This window comes from Nestor notabilis, unplaced genomic scaffold, assembly GCF_000696875.1.
Source record: "Nestor notabilis isolate BGI_N333 unplaced genomic scaffold, ASM69687v1 scaffold1802, whole genome shotgun sequence".
Lineage (NCBI taxonomy): Eukaryota > Metazoa > Chordata > Aves > Psittaciformes > Psittacidae > Nestor > Nestor notabilis.
Genome location: NW_009916765.1, coordinates 28,723 through 46,439, shown reverse-complemented (window position 1 = coordinate 46,439; position 17,717 = coordinate 28,723). Strand labels below are relative to the sequence as shown.

The 17,717-nt window shown below is 36.5% G+C and overlaps 1 protein-coding gene across 1 annotated transcript in view; it reads right to left on the bottom strand.

Annotated features, from left to right (window-relative positions):
- The window catches only part of LOC104413661 (laminin subunit alpha-1-like), a gene marked incomplete at its 5' end in the record, with an annotated part of 70,360 nt that overhangs the window by 29,362 nt on the left and 23,281 nt on the right, over nt 1–17,717 (bottom strand). The window contains 14 exon segments of the mRNA XM_010024724.1: nt 2,048–2,210; nt 2,375–2,486; nt 3,554–3,652; nt 6,377–6,519; nt 7,451–7,644; nt 8,091–8,177; nt 9,083–9,204; nt 10,875–11,012; nt 11,151–11,271; nt 12,340–12,467; nt 12,745–12,930; nt 13,493–13,672; nt 14,045–14,188; nt 15,687–15,923. Coding sequence (XP_010023026.1) covers nt 2,048–2,210; nt 2,375–2,486; nt 3,554–3,652; nt 6,377–6,519; nt 7,451–7,644; nt 8,091–8,177; nt 9,083–9,204; nt 10,875–11,012; nt 11,151–11,271; nt 12,340–12,467; nt 12,745–12,930; nt 13,493–13,672; nt 14,045–14,188; nt 15,687–15,923 — 2,054 coding nt within the window.

The window sequence follows — 17,717 nt, the reverse complement described above, 5'->3', positions numbered from 1 at the left end:
CAGGAATGCAGTTCATAAATTTTGTATATATGTATGTGACTACAGGGGAAAGGGATTAGTACAAATCATGTTTGCTTGGATTTAATCTGGGACATCCTCCTACATCCAAATCTCTGTGAAACTTTCCTATGGCACCACTCTATATATTAATTCTAGTGATTCAGATTTTGAATGTGGGGTCAAAATATCAATTATTAGGATTGTCACTGGAAAGAAATAAGTAACCAGATGTGAAGGACATATACCCAAGAGTCCTGAAAAGTTTAAATGGCAAATAAAAATAAATAGCCTTATAAAATGAACACTGAAATAAGCAATCATTTGTCAATTGTTAATCACTTCAGCTGTTCTATTTGGGAATACTTGCATCTCTGATTGAACACTTTCCAATATTGAAGGAATTGAACTGAAAATGATCCTGAAAGTCTTCCTTTGTTTCTTCGTATGCTGCACACTGCAACTTCTGTAACTATACTTTTACATAAATGTTTGTCCCTTTTAATCTCTTTTCAAATCACACAGAACTTCAGCCAAAGCAAAAGAAACCTAGTTTATTTGTCTATTATACATAGCAAAACACATTCCATCTTTCTTACTGAATAGCAGATGTGCATTTGCTAAACCTAGTAATTCAGTCTTTGCACTCAGAAGCCATAGCCTTAAAAAAGTTACAAGAATGAAACTATTTTATAAGACACTAAGGACTTCTGTTTCTGCACAGTGTAAAAAGGTTATATTCCAAATTGTTTGGAAACTTTGCCTTGTGTGGCAAATGTGCAGAGACCTGTTACAAATGTTGCTTAACAGTATGCCATCAAAAGCTCAGCCCACTGTGAGCCATGTGGTAACTTCTGCTCCATGAAAAATTGACTAGCAAGCTGCTTATTTAAATCTATTTTGGGTTTACAGCTGCATTGCATTATAAATTCTGCAAAGTAAACAATCTTACAAATCTTATTAACTCTCTTCTTCAATCTGTCAATGGACAATTTTCAGAGAACTTTCAGAACTTTTGACAGAGCCTGTAATTGAAAAGATTAATTTACAAACGCATTGTATAACAACTCAAAAGCTGATGTTGAAAATCAGATTATTATGTTACTATGCAACAGGACATTTTGCGACATTTTTGTAAGTGAAAAAACACCACTATTTCAAGTTAGTAATAAATACCAGATTAAATCATATTTCTAGTCCATTTAACTTCTATACAATTTAATATTTGCACAAGGACAAACACCGGAGTCTGTTGAACAAAATCTGACATGCTACCAACACAAACATTCTATCCTGCCTAATCCAAGGCACTTAATGAGAAAAGTCAAATTTTCAGAAATATTCCACCCTGGTCTAAACTTTTGTCCCTTAAAGCCAGTATTAGCATTCTTGCAGCTTTTGGTGGGCTAAGGCAATACTTAGTATTTCTGAAGCTGGAACAACAATCTTGCTGACTGTTGAAGCAGTCAATATTTCATGTTGCCAAGTCTAGTAATAAGAACTCATAATGAATATAAAATCCACTTTAAAATAATAGCCTTTAACTGGGGACAAATCAAGACAACGGAATACAATCCTGAAGAGTGGCTAAGAATACTGAAACAAATGCCTTGGTTTCAATTGCAAATCTGTGATGTGATGCATATTCCAGTGACAATAAATCATCATGTCCTTCAGCAAACTTGACATGCCCTGGGCTTGCAATTGACTGAGACAGTTCTATGATGCCTCTTAGCCAAAAGCAATAAGGAGATGTGTACGAGGGACAGATCTGAAACAAACTGAAACCAGTGAGCCTTTTCACTATTGCAAGGGAATTTTGTATCACATCCAAATGAACAGATTTTGGTTATATTACTATCATGTGGGATGCCAAAATATCATCAAATCATGTAACTCCAAATTCAGAGTTCATATAGCTCCACCTGGGCTTGTTTTCCATCACACTGCCTCTTATTATGGCATAATGTTTCTCCAGATATCTCTCAAAAAAGCAGTATTGTATATTTTAGACATAAATGAAATAAAGTTTTCAGTAGAACAGACTTACTTTAGAGCTCTGGTAGCATTATGGTGCTGTTGAACAAAATCTTTCTTGCGCAGTGCATCCAAAAGGGAAGAAATATCATCCTGCAGGCTCTGAGATGCAGCACTGGACAGCGGGAGATCCAGGCCGAGTGTTTCATTTAGTGACATAGCAACTTCAGCAAGTACTAAGTAGGAGAGTAAACAATTTAGTCATACCATTAAAAAAAGACTGTATGTGAATCCCCTACGCAAACTGCAGCAGTTTCCGTGTAAACAGTTCTTTAAGAGTTGTGAAGGAAATATACACTTCTAAATGCTTTAAAGTGGAAATATCTTAAAAGCAGGATACCTTTGATGGTTGTATGTACTGTGTCAATAAATCCAGTCAGTTCTTGACTTTTATTCCTGGTTGCTTGAGTTATTCTGTTAAGCTGCCAAGCTTTTTTCAAAAATCTGGATGACTAGAATAAAATCAGAGATATTTGACAGTGCTAAACCACTGATCAATATATATATTTTTCTATGCTTTTTACACTTTTTCCCCCAATATCAAGAATACTTTGTGAGAGGAAACATTTTTTTGATAGGATATACCTAGATGATTCATAAATCTCTGATGCTTCCATGCTTGCAGATGCCTTAATCATATTGAAGGTTCCAGCCTCTGATATCAGTGAAGAATTACGTTATCAATTATTTTCATAATCAACAAGATCATAATCACCAGAGCTAGTTCTTTAAAAATGTAAACAGCACTTTTTTTTTTAGCTACAACTAATGTATGTTAAGAAAATCATTCTTCTGAATAGACCACAATTAGCAGTAGCAACACTGTTAGTGCAAGTACCTAGTTAGATTATAATACAATGTCAGAAAATTACAGGTATATATGGTCAGCAAAAGAGATCTAATGGCTGAAGTACTATTGTCCATTTCCTACCTGTATTTTTTATCTGTATTTTTGTGTGTGTGTGTGTTAAAACTGAATAAAGAATACACATCTTGTCTATCTTTCAGGTGCATTTTCAACAGATTTATTTCTGCTAAAATCATACTATAGGTATCAAAGACTTTTTGGTGAATATCCACCTATGATATAATTTTGAAAAAGCTCCACATATTAGGACCAGTGAGAAGTATCTCACTGTTTCCAGTTTTAGGTCATTGAATTTTATAGATTTAAAATCATTTCTGAACAGCTCTGTGGCATTTATGTATCATGCTATGAAATCTCAAAGGATTTAAACTTAAACAGGGGAAGTTGAGATTAGATATAAGGAAGAAATTCTTCACAGTGAGGGTGGTGAGGCACTGGAATAGGTTGCCCAAGGAAGTTGTGAATGCTCCAACCCTGGCGGTGTTCAAGGCCAGGTTGGACAGAGCCTTGGGTGACATAGTTTAGTGTGTGGTGTCCCTGCTCATGGCAGGGGGGTTTGAATTAGATGATCTTAAGGTCCATTCCAACCCAAACTATTCTATGATTCTATGATTTCTCCACAAAGGCTAAGATAAAGAAGCCAGCACCTACCTCTTTGTGCAGGTGATCAACTCCTTCTGATAAACTCAGAAGACTTTCTTTTGCTGTAGCTATTGAATAAGTGAGATCTTCTCTAGGAACTATAGACCCCTATAAGAAACAAGAAGAAACAGCACACTGGAATTTTATGACTTTGTTGTGTGTCCAGAAAACTTACGGGAAGAAAATAAAAATTCACACTTCTTAGACAATTTATGTTTTAAATTAACGATTTGCAAATCATATAAGATGACATGAAGTAATCACAGTTATTGCAACAGTGTGTTTCTTTAAATAAGAAAGCAAGGGTCCAGCCATGTCATACTTTCATTCAACTAATAAGATGGAAGCATAATTTCTGCTTTCCTCATTCTCAATTTCACCACAGTCTGAGCTGCCCAAATCAGCCACTTTGAGAAGTTCCAAGGCCCATATAATTAAATGCTTTCATCCAGTCCCACACCTGCTACTGCTTCAGCAGCTGGTGTGGTCAAAACAGTGGCATCCAGAGTGTATCTGTGAGGACGACCCTGGAGATGTTTGTGTTGCCATCTCAAAACACAGTGCATGGCACTCAGGAGTTCAGGATTTTGGTCTTTCAGATACAATAGGGTAACACAAGCAGCCCTGCAGATCCCCTCACCAATAAGAGAAAGTAATAGGCTGTATTTGGCTCCAAGGTCACTTCAAAACTGCTCTATATGCCAATAAACAAGCCAATGTATCTAAGTGTATCATATTTGATACAGCCAAGGTCTGCAACAGAATACCATTTCTCTAAAGATGCAAAGACATTTAAGGCATTTTTTACAAAGACAGCAAGTCTGGGAAAGGTTATTTTTAGATTTCAGATGTTTCAGAGCCAACCACTGTAAATACCATAATAAGTATCATTTTGCCTAACTTTTTAAAGAAGTAACACAGGATTATTGAACATCCTTGTGCCAAATGGATATTTCAAAGTCTGTTCCTCAGCATGAGGAAAGAACAAGTGAAGAGAAACAGAAGCTGAAGCTCTTGAGCCTCCTGGGATAAAGCACAGCAAGGTTTCTTAAAAGCCCAGTTCAAAAACCCAGAATGGGACAGCAAGTATGTCTAGGTATGTCAGGAGGAGTAAAGCAGGAGACTTTAACCAGAAAAACAGAACTACTGAAGCCCTCAGATGGACTGGAGATAAAGAAGCAATGAGTAGTAAACAATCTGATCAGTAACTTTCTCATTATTTAAAGACCCACATCTAATGCATAGAAAGAAGGAATCACTGCCGTTCCTGAACAACCAGCATGAGGCAGACACAGTACAGTGCAGAGGACAGCCCTTCAGGGAAGATCTGCAATTCACATAAATAAACTTGGGTTTTTTCTGGCCTCCAGCTACAGTTACTTCAGAGCAAAGCAAAAGGGAAGGTAATCTTTGATTACCCGGAAAGAGAGGAATACCTGCTTCCAAACAGAAAAATCACAAGAATACCAACTTTCTCTCAATATTAAGTTGTTTAAGAACATCGTGGTTGTACATAAACAGAAATAACATCATAATCACATGGGCTTATGTCATTTTTAGCACCCAACTTCCAAGAGAGTGATGGCTTACTTTCATTTGATTTTAATATGAAAGAGTTCATGTACTAAAGAAAAAACTTGACTTTGATTTATAATTAAAGTGCTAAATAAAAGCTTCTAAACAAACACATTTACAGAAATCAAGTCAATTGTATCCTTATAGTATTAAAATAATTCAATATGTTTACGCCTTATGACATAACGGAAAGGAAGCATAACCGAAGCTTTGTAACTAAAAACTTGGCAACATAAACTTAAGGATAAGAGTATCACAGCTGAATCATAAACATGTAATTTAATGACGTTTGCCTTCAGATATTGTAATTATTCACATTTTGAAGTACATTGTTTGGAATTCAGTGTGCCTTACATCTTAAACAGAAAAAGACTTAATTCAAACTCTTAATTTGCTAAATTCAGCAGCATGAGAAACTCACGTTAATTTGAAATTGTTTTGATATGGTGAAATACAAAGAAGGTAGACAGCTTTGTTTCTGTCTTAGAGCTTGACTTGCTTGACTTATTGCTGAGCAGATCCTTCTTGACAAATGCGAGTATTTTAGTGGTCATGAAGTAGGAAGGCGGCTTTTGTATATCTCCAGCTCTGTAATATGGTATTTCATGCTTTGTTTAAGGAGAAGAGCTAGGAAGAAAGTTTGCTACAAGCAACCTGAAGTGTCCAGCACTGAAACATTGTGTCCTGAAATGGGGGACAGGGTAGAGCACTTGAACTGCCTAACAACCAAAACAAAAGCAAACTGCTGCATCCCAGGCACACTGGCTAGTGGAGAAGCAGTCTACCACTCTAGAGGAGGACTCCAGGGGAACAGCCTCAAGATTTATGCCTTGGCAGCCCTTTAGCAAAGGGACCAAAAAGGGAAAAGACAAGTCCTGTGGTTTCTATTTCACTGCTGAAAATTAATCTCCTTGCTTTCAGTAGGTGTGGGCCAATCTTTGGGATGCACATAATCCAGATGAAGCACATACATATAGCACATTCAATAATCACAGTGCCGACTGAAAAATATATTCATCCATTTATTTAAATGCTAGTTCAACAAATGAAAATAAAGTAATATAGGCAGCTAAGTAACTTAAGGTGTATTTCTATACCAAACGTTATGGTCTTAATCTTGTAACACTTAACACATACACACATTCAAGCCATGAACTTCAGTATGGCTTCTGTTAACCTACTGGCATACATGAGTGGCTTCAAATTTTGCTTTAAAGTTGTGACTAAGTAGTTCTACTATTTCTGTGTTTGTTTTACCTTCAGATGTTTTGTTGTGTTCTCCAGTAGTGACAATGCCCCATAGGGCACATGGGCAACACCAGTGAGGTTCAGTGAAAATATGGCCTTGTTGAGATCATCCAAAGTGTTTAACAAAACCCCTGTGCAGTTGTCATCACAAGCTAAAGAAAACATTTTAAGAGGAGGAAGCAATCTTAGTATTAACAAAAAGCACCAAATAATGAAATTTATTTTGATTTATGCAGTATATACTTTCACCTTTTGAGTTGAGTGATTAAGTATAATAATTCTGAATATTGCCCTCCCCTTCTTGCCCCAAGAGGGAACCTATTCCAAACATACTCTCCTTAGGTTAGCACACATTCAAGACTTATTGATCGTGCTTGCTACTGAGCTCCTTGCTGTATTATAAGCATATTGAGCCTATTTAGCTATACTGCTATAAATCCACAGTGATGCCACTGACACTCAAACAGGTTAGGAAGACAGGAAACTCAAGTCTATATGGTGTAATTCCATTTATTCCTTGGTTGTTCGTTTTTGGCTCTTTTACACAAACCAAAACCTGAGTTCTAACTCCTATTTAACTGTAAAAGCAAATTACTGTACTTACTGTGTCTTTCTGCTCTCCACCCTCTCATAAGGAACCACATTATTAATTATTGGTAGAGAATGCCTACATACCTGGGATAACTTATTATGGCAACCTCACATCCAAAAGGTCAATGACATAGGAATTCAACATTTGCAAATAAATAAAGGTATGCTACAGACAGAAAAAAAAGTATTAAAACTATCTTTCCTTAAACTTGTCTGTAACACTAAATAAGACATTTTAAGGATTAACTGCTTGCCTGATGTTATGATCTCTGTTGTATTTTTCTGTGTTCACAGTATGGTTGAGGTTGGAAGGGACCTCTGGAGATTATATAGCTCAAACCTCAAAATATAGGTTGTTAAGATTTCTTTCTTTTCATAGAAAGAATAAGGCCTGACATCATAAAAACATTCAGTGAATAATCATGTGCACATAAATACAACTTGAACAGACCGAAGCCTGCTGGGAAAGTAAACAGTTTAAAAACCACCTACAAACACACTCGTCTTCCACAAGAAGATGTCTCGGTTCACACTCCTCACACAGCTGTCCTGTCACACCTTGCTTACAGAGGCACTGGCCAGTCACTCGATCACAATTAACATGAACAGAGCCACTTGGATTGCACTGACATGGATGGCAGCTGCCACCAGGAAGCTGAGGGTCACCGTAATAGCCAAGGGAGCACCTACACAGGGAGAAATGGGACACAAAACATCAGGATATTCACATTAAATTAGATGTTACACCTATCTTTGAGAATGACTGATAGTTTTTTAATTAATGGCTTCTGTAACAGTAATTAACAAATCATTCTAAGTTCTTGAGCACTCATTCATATATTTATTTATGAACACTGGGGGAAAATAGGTAAAGTTAGAGACCATCTCCCATCCCCCAAAGTTTCTTGCCCTTTTTGAAGACTGGAGTGACACTGGCTTTCCTCCAATCCTTGGGCACCTCTCCTGTTCTTCACGACCTTTTAAATGTGACGGAGAGTGGCTTAGCAGTAACATGTGCCAGCTCCTTCAGCACTCGTGGATACATCCCATTCCAGCTCATGGATTTGTGACTCATGTTAATCAAATTGTCCTTGGAACCTGGGAATAAATAGGTACACCATGTGTAACTTACCTTTCGCAGTACTGTCCTTCATATCCTGGGAGACAAGCATCACAGTGGTAATCCTGAACACCTTTCAGGACACAAGTGGGACTAAAACTGGAGGAAGGATAAACAAATACCTGCTAGCACATGAATGGAAGACCATACAAAGACAGAGAATACATTCAGCCACAGGTTAAATCTTGTAAGCAACAGCATCCTCTGCTCAATCTGATGCACTGCTCTAGAATTTGTACTTTAAATAATTTATTAAAAATTTTGCTTTCCCAAAGTGACTCCATTACTGTTCAACATGCTAAAGCACCTTATGCCCTTCCTATTAAAAGACAAGACAATGAAAAATGGATGCTGCATGATACATGCTATAGCATATATCTGAGATTTGCATGAGACATCAGAGTTGCTAGACTCTTACGCTAATTCAATTATCCAAAAGCAAACAACAAATACGCTTTTTCAAGCTTCTGGACAAAAAAAAAAAAAAATCAGGCTGCACAGCACTTTTATTTTCAAAATAGGAGGTTAACTCTTTCTCTACCAAACATAGAGATACATAAATTTCAAACAGAAGATTACTTGTTCTTCCCCTAGGACTGATCTCATGAAAAGCTCCTGCTTTGACTGGAGATGACCCGAAACTTTCTAAACACAAAAGCATTGTTTTCTGAATGAAGACACCCACATTTGAACTTAACACATGTCAGAGCAACTTCACTATCTGTAAAACATTCTTTGATGTGGCTGATCTACTCCTAGTGAAAAAAAAAATTATCTATCAGTTAATCTTTTTATTTTAAAACCTCACACAGTTACCACTAGCTGTGAACAACTCAGAATATAAGCTACATTTATTAAAATAGGTAGTTTTCAAATGTCTAAAAATTAAGGACATGTAATGGTAACTCCTGTTGTCATAGCATGGTAGGAGTAGAAGGTGGGACATACAGCACAAGAAATCCAGAATACTAAAATGTACATTGGATTTAATAAGTTCTGGTTACCTAACAGGGTTGGCTCTGGGACAGGCACAAAGAGAGCAGTCGTTCACAAATCCAATTACTTTCCCATAGTAGCCTGAGGCACAAGCACTGCAGTAATCACCAACTGTATTATCTCTGCAGTTCTGATACACAAAAAGGAATTCAGACAATTTAAAACAACAACAAACAAGAGGAACTTTATCTTCCCTCCAATCAATAAATGTATACAGTTTCCAACAATCAACTCTAAATGTCACTACCCATTTGGTCAGCATTCTCTGAGTGCAGGAGCCTTCTATGCAAAAACAAGCAGAATGCCAGCATATTTTCTCCTATATGAACACTCCCTCAGGCAGGCTGACCTAATTTCTGTTCTAAATTTTCATTAAGGTTTATATATTTTTCCTATTAATCCAATTCAGGCCAGGAAATCACAGTACAAAGCAGAACATCCTAAAAGGAAAAAAAAAAAAGAAAAGAAGGCAACTGATAGAAAAATTAAACAGATTACCTGAAGGAAAAATATAACTTTCAATATTTCAGTAAATGCATGTGAATGCTATAAACCAAGGACCAGCCATCGTTAGAATCACAGTTTAATTTGTCAACATTAGTTATCAATGACCAGTGCTATTAATATTAAACCACTAAAGTGTTATTATAAACATAATTTAACTAAGCGCCTAAGTGAATAAAATTCAGTTTCTCCTTTTTTTCTATTTTTTTATTCATATTCTTGCTAGTGTGTATATTTTGCAGGTTAGTTGAAGAGTGTAAGCAGTAGCAATGCAGCCCCCTATTGTATGGGGAGCAGAAATCAGAGGTGAAAACCATTTCTTTTGCCTACGCTACTCAGTCAGTAACATCTAAGTAGTAATCTCAACACGTAGGAGACTTGTCTGAGAACGACTAGTATTCACTAGTGTGAAAGACCTATGTGTTTTAGCCTTGTAGAAATGAGAATCACAATTCTTAATCATGAGATACATACTTTAGGACAAATATGAAAGTGAAAGAATGGTTTACAAAAGCCTGAAGGACAAAGGAAACTCACTTTAAAAATTGACTTCAAGAATAAATTCAGCAGATGCTGACTCTGAACTAATCAACTCACTCCTGGAAAAACAAAGCAACTGAAAAAAAACTTTAGGAAAGAATAATAAGCCATACCAGAATACAGACTTAATGTGCCTTACGTGCTTAGCTGAAAATTTGCTGTCCACAGGGCTGTCAGCCCACAAGAAAGAAGCAATGTGTAAGTCAGATGTGTCCCCTCTTTGCAACGTTTGGGATAAAATAAAAGAAATGAGCAAATTAACTTGGCCAAAGTATATACTTATACTAATTTAGTCTCTTGGAGTTTAAAAAGCTGCAGTTAAAGCTGCACAGAGGAGTCTCTTCCTGACAGGCAAAGAATCTGACTTTGACCTAGTCTGTGGTGTGGTATGGCTTACTGCTTCCTTTACTTCTTTTTTGTGTGACTAAGCAGATCTTGGCCAGATGAAGGACAGAAGCCAAAAAGTCTCACAGAGAAACAGATAAACTGAACTGATACATAACTTACTTACTTTTGAAGTACAACCAAAGCTAAAATAATTAATTATTTTGAAGATGTTAGTGCCCAAAAAGTTTGATAATTTTCCTGAATTGACCCAAAGGGAAATACTACTCAGATTTTCCAGTTTTCAGAGTTGGAGGGAAAATTCCTTAACAAATACTATAGCCATACAGTTTTCCCAGAAACTCCTTCTGCAGGTTACCACTATTGGGTGCTCAGGTAAAGCCAATAAAACAATGTATAAATTTTACATACCAAGCACTTTCCAGTTTCAGGATCACAGGCATCACTGTGGTTGTGGCATTGACATGGCACACATGGTGCTATCAGAGTGTGAAGCTCTTTTACACCAAGTTCTGTATGCTTTCCCCTATAGTATCCTGGAGCACAGCTCTATTTGTAACGGGAGTAAAACAAAACAAATATATGATCACAGCTACCAACAGTTACAAACAATTTAAAAAGCCATTTAACTAACTGTTTAAATTATCTCACTGTTAGACATACAAAAAGGATTCAGGGCTTCTGTACCTGACAGGACAATCCAGCATAACCAGCAGGACATCTACATTGCTCTACAAGACGAGCTCTTCCTCTGCCTAGATGCATTTCTTCAAACTTCACTGCAATTTCCATTGAGATATTTGCAATTCTACAAGTTATATGCAGAAGAGAGTGTGAACATCTAGAGAAGTTCTTGCACCAAAACTGAGATTCAAACATTTTTATGTTTTAAGGTCAGGGCTGCCATACATAATCTCTCATGGTCCACTTTTCCCCATGCAAATATCTCAATAAAATCTGAAGGTTCTTTACTTATTTATGAAATTTCAGGATCTACAATGAACAAATCATAAGTATTTCAAAGTAATAAAGGCTGATTCCCATTGGTCTGCCTAACTTAACAAGCCCACGACACAAGAATACGTATTTCTGCCTCAGAAACACTAGACAGAAAGAAATACATCTAGTTTGTCCTACACATTTTTGGACAGCGTTAGCAAAAACATAGTTGAGGACATGTGAATCAAAAATCATCCCAAATCTTGAGGTGGAACCACACTTCTTCACAGCTGTGACGACAATTCAGATATCGGGTTTTCACTGAATCCATCTCTGTTTGTCTTGTTAATTGCCACACTGACAGATGTGATGACCATATCCCATCTCCTCCTTCTCATTAATAACCTAGTTCTGTTCAAAATGGCAGATAAAATGCTACCTTTCTGAGTTAGAAATATTTTACTACCACTGCCCAGAGCGCATAAAGCTACAGGAGAGACCTAGATTGGTACAAACCCAAAAACTCGGGGGAACATGAGTTTCAATTGAAAAAAAAAATACATAAAAAAATCAGTACTCAAAAAATTTCAATACTTATAAAAAGATGGAAAAGAAATAATTTAGAAAGTATCTAACTATAACACACATCCTGCAGAACAGTGCATTAGCTTGTAAGGCTCTGTGCTTCTTTATGGGCTTTCTATCAAACGAAGCAGCAGAAACAGTGTTTCACCGAAAGAATTAAAAGAGGGATTCTGCTGCCATTAAAAGTCATAAATGTTTTCTTATCAGAGGAAGAACAAAAGTTGTAAATAGGAAATTGGACATTTCTCTAGTATGAGCTAAATCTTTACTGTGTAGCTCAGTTGGGACTACTTCTAGGTTAAATTACAGTAAATGCAATAGAATAAGTAAATGCAAACAGAGATTGCTTTACCTGCTTTGCTGTAGTCCTTGGCCATAAGCTGCCTTGATAAGGATGTATTCAACATTGCTTAGCACAGACATGAAGTCAGAACGTAAGACAGGCTCATCAGACACAGAGTTAAAATACTTCCAAGAATCCTAGGGAAACATAACTCATTAAAACCATGAGTGTTCAAGCTCACTTTAAGGTAATGATGTTACACAAAAGGTTCCTCCTTATGTGTTTTTTCAGAAATGTAGTCACAGTGATTCTATCTAAACTCTAGGTCCCAGAAAATCCAAAATCTTGCTCTGTATAAGAATGAGACCTGGTCTTACATCATTTCTCCTCTCCTTCAATGCAGTCAACTTCCACACCCAGTTCTTACAGGAAGCTCACAGAAGGAAGTATTTCCACACCAATGTTTTGGCTTACCTCCTTCATTTCTATCTCCTTGTCAGTTCTTACTCCATTTTCTGGAGAAGGAATGTCTACATAGATGACCAGCTTGCTGGTGTGACCTCCTTTCATTAGAACCTGTGGCTCAAAATTTGAGGGTCCAAAGCCATCCAAAGCATAAAAAGCAACAGTGTATCTCAGCTTCCCTCCATAGGCCATAAGCTGTTTGGATAAAACATTATTACTATTTTTTCTTCCAAGGTTAGAGCTACTAGCTGAAAATATTTTAACATCATCGGAAGACTTGAAAACTGACAGTTCTTCGAAGAATTGGCAATAAAACATGAAAACTGACTTCAACTCAGCAGTTTCTACACCAAGGTTAAATGTATATTTCATAGTTTCTTCTTTTAGGCCCTTTCAAGGTGTGCACCCAACTTTTCATTTAATTCCTAAGCAATGGAGATTCCAAAATATGTATCTAGCATCGAGGTTGAAAACTCTTTCAGGTTTCTAAATTAAATTTGAATACATCACTGTTTCCCCCTATATGATCTCTGAAGAGTAACATGTTGATTAAACACGGGTGTTACCAATTTACAGGGTCAAGAAAAATCTCATTAGGAAAGGGTAATGTAAACATATTGTTTGTGCTTGCAATAAATAAGTTCGGCCACTGAACATTTATAATATTATGAGCTACAAGAATAGAACTAAGCCAAGAAAAGTGACTATTATACAATAAAGGAGTGACTATTAGACAATAAAGAAATCATCATCTTACCTGGTCTCCCTGAAACTGCTCTGGTAACCTCCAGTAAAATGTTTCTGTATTTAAGTATTTTCTGACTATGGTAGCATCCAGTAAAACATCAGGATATTGTGAAAATACTCCTTCCACTGTTCCAGTCAGGTTACTTTGAGCTACTACATGCAGAATGGACTGATCTGGAGTTAAAGTTATCTGCAACACAAGGAGCAAAACATTTGTTTAAAAAAAAAAAATATTCTATCTCCGTGTAATATGTTGTTAACAGTCTGTTTTGAGATAGTCAACAGTCCTTCTGAGAGTAATAAATTCCCCAACAATAAACTCAGGAAACATGTTCGATACTTATTTTTGTTAAAAGCGAAGAGTGAAACACAGGTTTCAGAAATAAGACTATGATCATTTATCATTTACTTACTTTTTTTGTTCTGCCGTATGCCACTGCCCCCATAAGTAACCTATTACATTCAGCCCAATTCATGAAATCTATACAATCTTAGGCACACCAGTGTGGTACCTAACATAAGGATAACACCAGTGTCTATGTATTTATGTTACTTTACTTACAGGAATTCTCACATGGTCTTCTAGTTCTGAACAAAGTGTGGACATCCCAGAACAGAAGCATGGAGTACAACCTAGTGCATTATTGGCAGACAAAGCAAAAGTTCCAGGTTTACACTCACTGCACTGTAGACCAAACACATTTTCCTGGAGGAAATAAAGAGAACATAACAGCACACTCATGTTACTTTGCTAGCTGAATGAAAGATGTTTCTTTTCAGAAGAAAAGCTAGTTGCTATGTAAATTACATAAACAGGAAGTCAATTATTGTATCTATTTTGTTTTACTATGCAATACATTATTTTTTCAATTATTTTTCAATGCTGTTTAAAAAAAAAAAATTCAAACAAACAAAAAACAACCCCAGAACACTAAAACTAAACTATTTGAATTTCTAGCAAAAATTAGCAGCTAAACATTTCCATTCAAGACAGAAAAACTCCTGCAGCTATGTATTCTTAGACTCTATCAAGGAATAATTTCTTGTAGCTTGATGTAGAAACATCTTCTTTGTATTCCTCACTGTATCAGAATATTTTTATCTATTACAGATGGTTCATTCATCTCCAATGTTTTATGTGTACTGAGGGGAAAAAAAAAACAACAAAAAACCACTTTTAAATAGCAGCTGAGTCCTGAGCTATTACTACTGGAACTATCTGCAAGGCAAAAACGTAACTGTAGAAAAAAGCAAGTAGGAAAATAAAACATAAAATATATACCATTAAAAATGGCTCATACAATGTTGTTCTTAGTATCAGAAGGCATTTACATCATATGGAGAAATACAGTTGCACTGAAGTCACTAGCACTATTCCCATATACTTAACAACTACTTAACAACATTTAAAAAACATTCTGTCCCAGAAATCATGGCCAGTGCTTTGTCCTATTCAAAAAGAAGCAGACAGAAGTCTAGGAGCAAAAGGAAAAGCAAGACAAATGCATTTTTATTCATTTCTACCTCACAATACTAATCCACAAATAACAGGACTCTGAATGTACTACAAGAATTGTATGGTTACAGAAATTTACTTCATACAGAATACATACATGGATCCTACACTGAACAAATGCAATTTGAATTTAGGACTTCACTGAGACCACAGTTGTGAAATATGCCAAATCCTGTACAAGCCACCAGCCATTTTTCTATCAGATGCAGAGTGACTGTTTTGTAAACTTAGCAACAATTCAGCATCAGTCAGCTACAAATGACCTTCTCTCGTTAAGCATACAATGGGTCTTGATCCTGAAGTCTTAACACACATGCACATCAAATTCCATAAATTCTGTCTAGGAGAAAACTACAGGACTGTGACATCATAATTTTTTGACCCAAACCTGGAAATAAAATTAGACTGAATAAAACAAAAGAAAGGGGGGTAGGAGAGACAAATTGTCTAGTATTATAATAGGAATTTCTGAGAACAGAAATAACAATGCCATGTTGGTAATGTTGCTATCTCTTCTGCCTACAGCAGACAGTGTTATGTCTGTCCAAAATGGGGAACATCATCTTGCAGGTTTTAACCCTGCTGACTAATAATATGACCTGTTCAGCACTGGCACAGAAAACCCTTAAGGGGTGATATAAGTGTACTCAAAAACGTCTCAAAGAAGGGATGTAGACTGCCCCAGTACCTTGCAAGTACAGATGCCAGTTTCTTCTTCACAACCACAAAGTTCTTCAGTGTCATCACACATCTCTGCTTTGGTTCCACTCAAATCACAGTCACAGGCAACACAGTCTGGGTAGTCCCTGTAGCCGAATGCACACCTGGAACAGTCTTGTCCTCCATATTCAACTTTGCACTGGCATTGACCCGTCAAGACATCACACTGGAGACTGGCTGAACCAGTGTTGCTGCAGTTGCAAGCCTTAGATGAAAAGAATAATTGTTCATAAATAGTAGATCTTTAAAAACAATTTTGTTACAACAGAAACAGCACAGTAGAATTAGAGCAGCTCTTAAAAATCAACGTTTGTCAGCAGTGACTATACAATAATAAAAAGGAAGAACTTCCACATAGAAAAGGTGTTGTTTGTTTGGTTTGTATTTGAGCAAAGAGCTGCATTTCCAGTAAAACATGGATGGCTAAAAGTCAGAAGCACTGTTGATCCAAATCTGGGTTGGGAATCAAAGGACTTAAGGAACCCATTCCAGGGAAAAAAAAAATAAAAATCTGAAGATTTTATTTAAAATACTATTTATTAAGTACAGCAATTAAAGTAGTATTAATACAATTGTTGAACGAAATAAATCTATAAGTATAGTCATTTTATGAATATGACAGAAAGAAAAATCTTAATACTGACATTCTTTTAAGATTCCAAGAAGCATTAATATTGTCTACATCTTGCTCAAGCTTCATTTGCTATTTGATAAGGAACCAAGAATCTCATTACATCCAAAGGTGAGAAGGTCAGCATGCATTGCAGCTCAGTACTAAAGGAATACTGTTCTCTGCCAGAGCCCAACATCCATTATGTAATCAGTAATATGAACCAGTTATTACAAATATGCAAAGTGGATGTACCTAACTTGTCATTCTTTTTTGAAGCACATTGGATCTAATCTTCAGTCTTTATTTCATATCTGTCATTACCTAACAAGTCCAATTTTGCTCTGTAGTTATTTCTAACAGTGCAGGCAGAAAGTACATTCCACCTATCATCACCTGACTATAAGCATTTTCCCTGAGTCTCCTTTCCTCACCATCAGATCATTTGAGATGCAAAGCCTTACTTTGTAAACCACTCTACACAAAGACCCACAAAATCTTTTAGCATTGCTATGTACCCTCTAGCATTCTTCACAAGTTTGCTGCTCACCATCAGTATTACTTGTATTAAGCAGTTTTTACTCTAGCAGCAAACACTAGGTACTACACTGCCTAGTCTAATACACTTTATGACCAAACAAGTCAGCTCTGAATATTAAACCCTATTTTAGGAATCATAATAATAGAAATAATTTGCATGTACTTTGATCTCTATGTGATATGTACGTGATAAAGACAAATAAGGACTCCAGGGTACAATTAACTGTGACTTGAAAAAGTTTGTAAGCAAAATATGACCATAGCTCTGCTCCATCAACACACCCAGATCTAGATGCTAAATACCAAGAAAACAGCAAGAAATGGAGCCAGATGAAGCATCCCACTAATGAAGTCTGTGTTGCAAAAGCTGGGTCTCTGATAGCATCTCTCCCATTTCACCCATGTAGAGAGCATGCAAGAGCCTTTCCAGGGTTTGCCAGTAGACATTGCACTGGATCTCAACCTGCCACAGCTGACTATTCAGCACAGGGGAGCCTCTGTTGGGATGTCACCTGCAGATCACAGTATTGTTTATTTCATAAAGAAAGTAACTAAAATACCTTAATTTGTGTTAAATACTACAATGCTGTAACCAACAGGAATGCTAAACAACTTAGTGAAAGTGAGCAGTTACATATTTTAATTCAACTTGATCATTGACAAGTGCTGTGGAATCAACCCATGAAAGGAATACTTCAAGGGAAATACACAGGGACCAGCACATTTTATTTGCAGAACATCAGGGTAAGAATGACAGTAGCTGGTAGCTGACAAAGCAGTGGATTAAAGACTGTCTGCCAAGTAAGTTTCTTTAAATCACTAAGAATGTAAACTCTGAAGAGATATTAC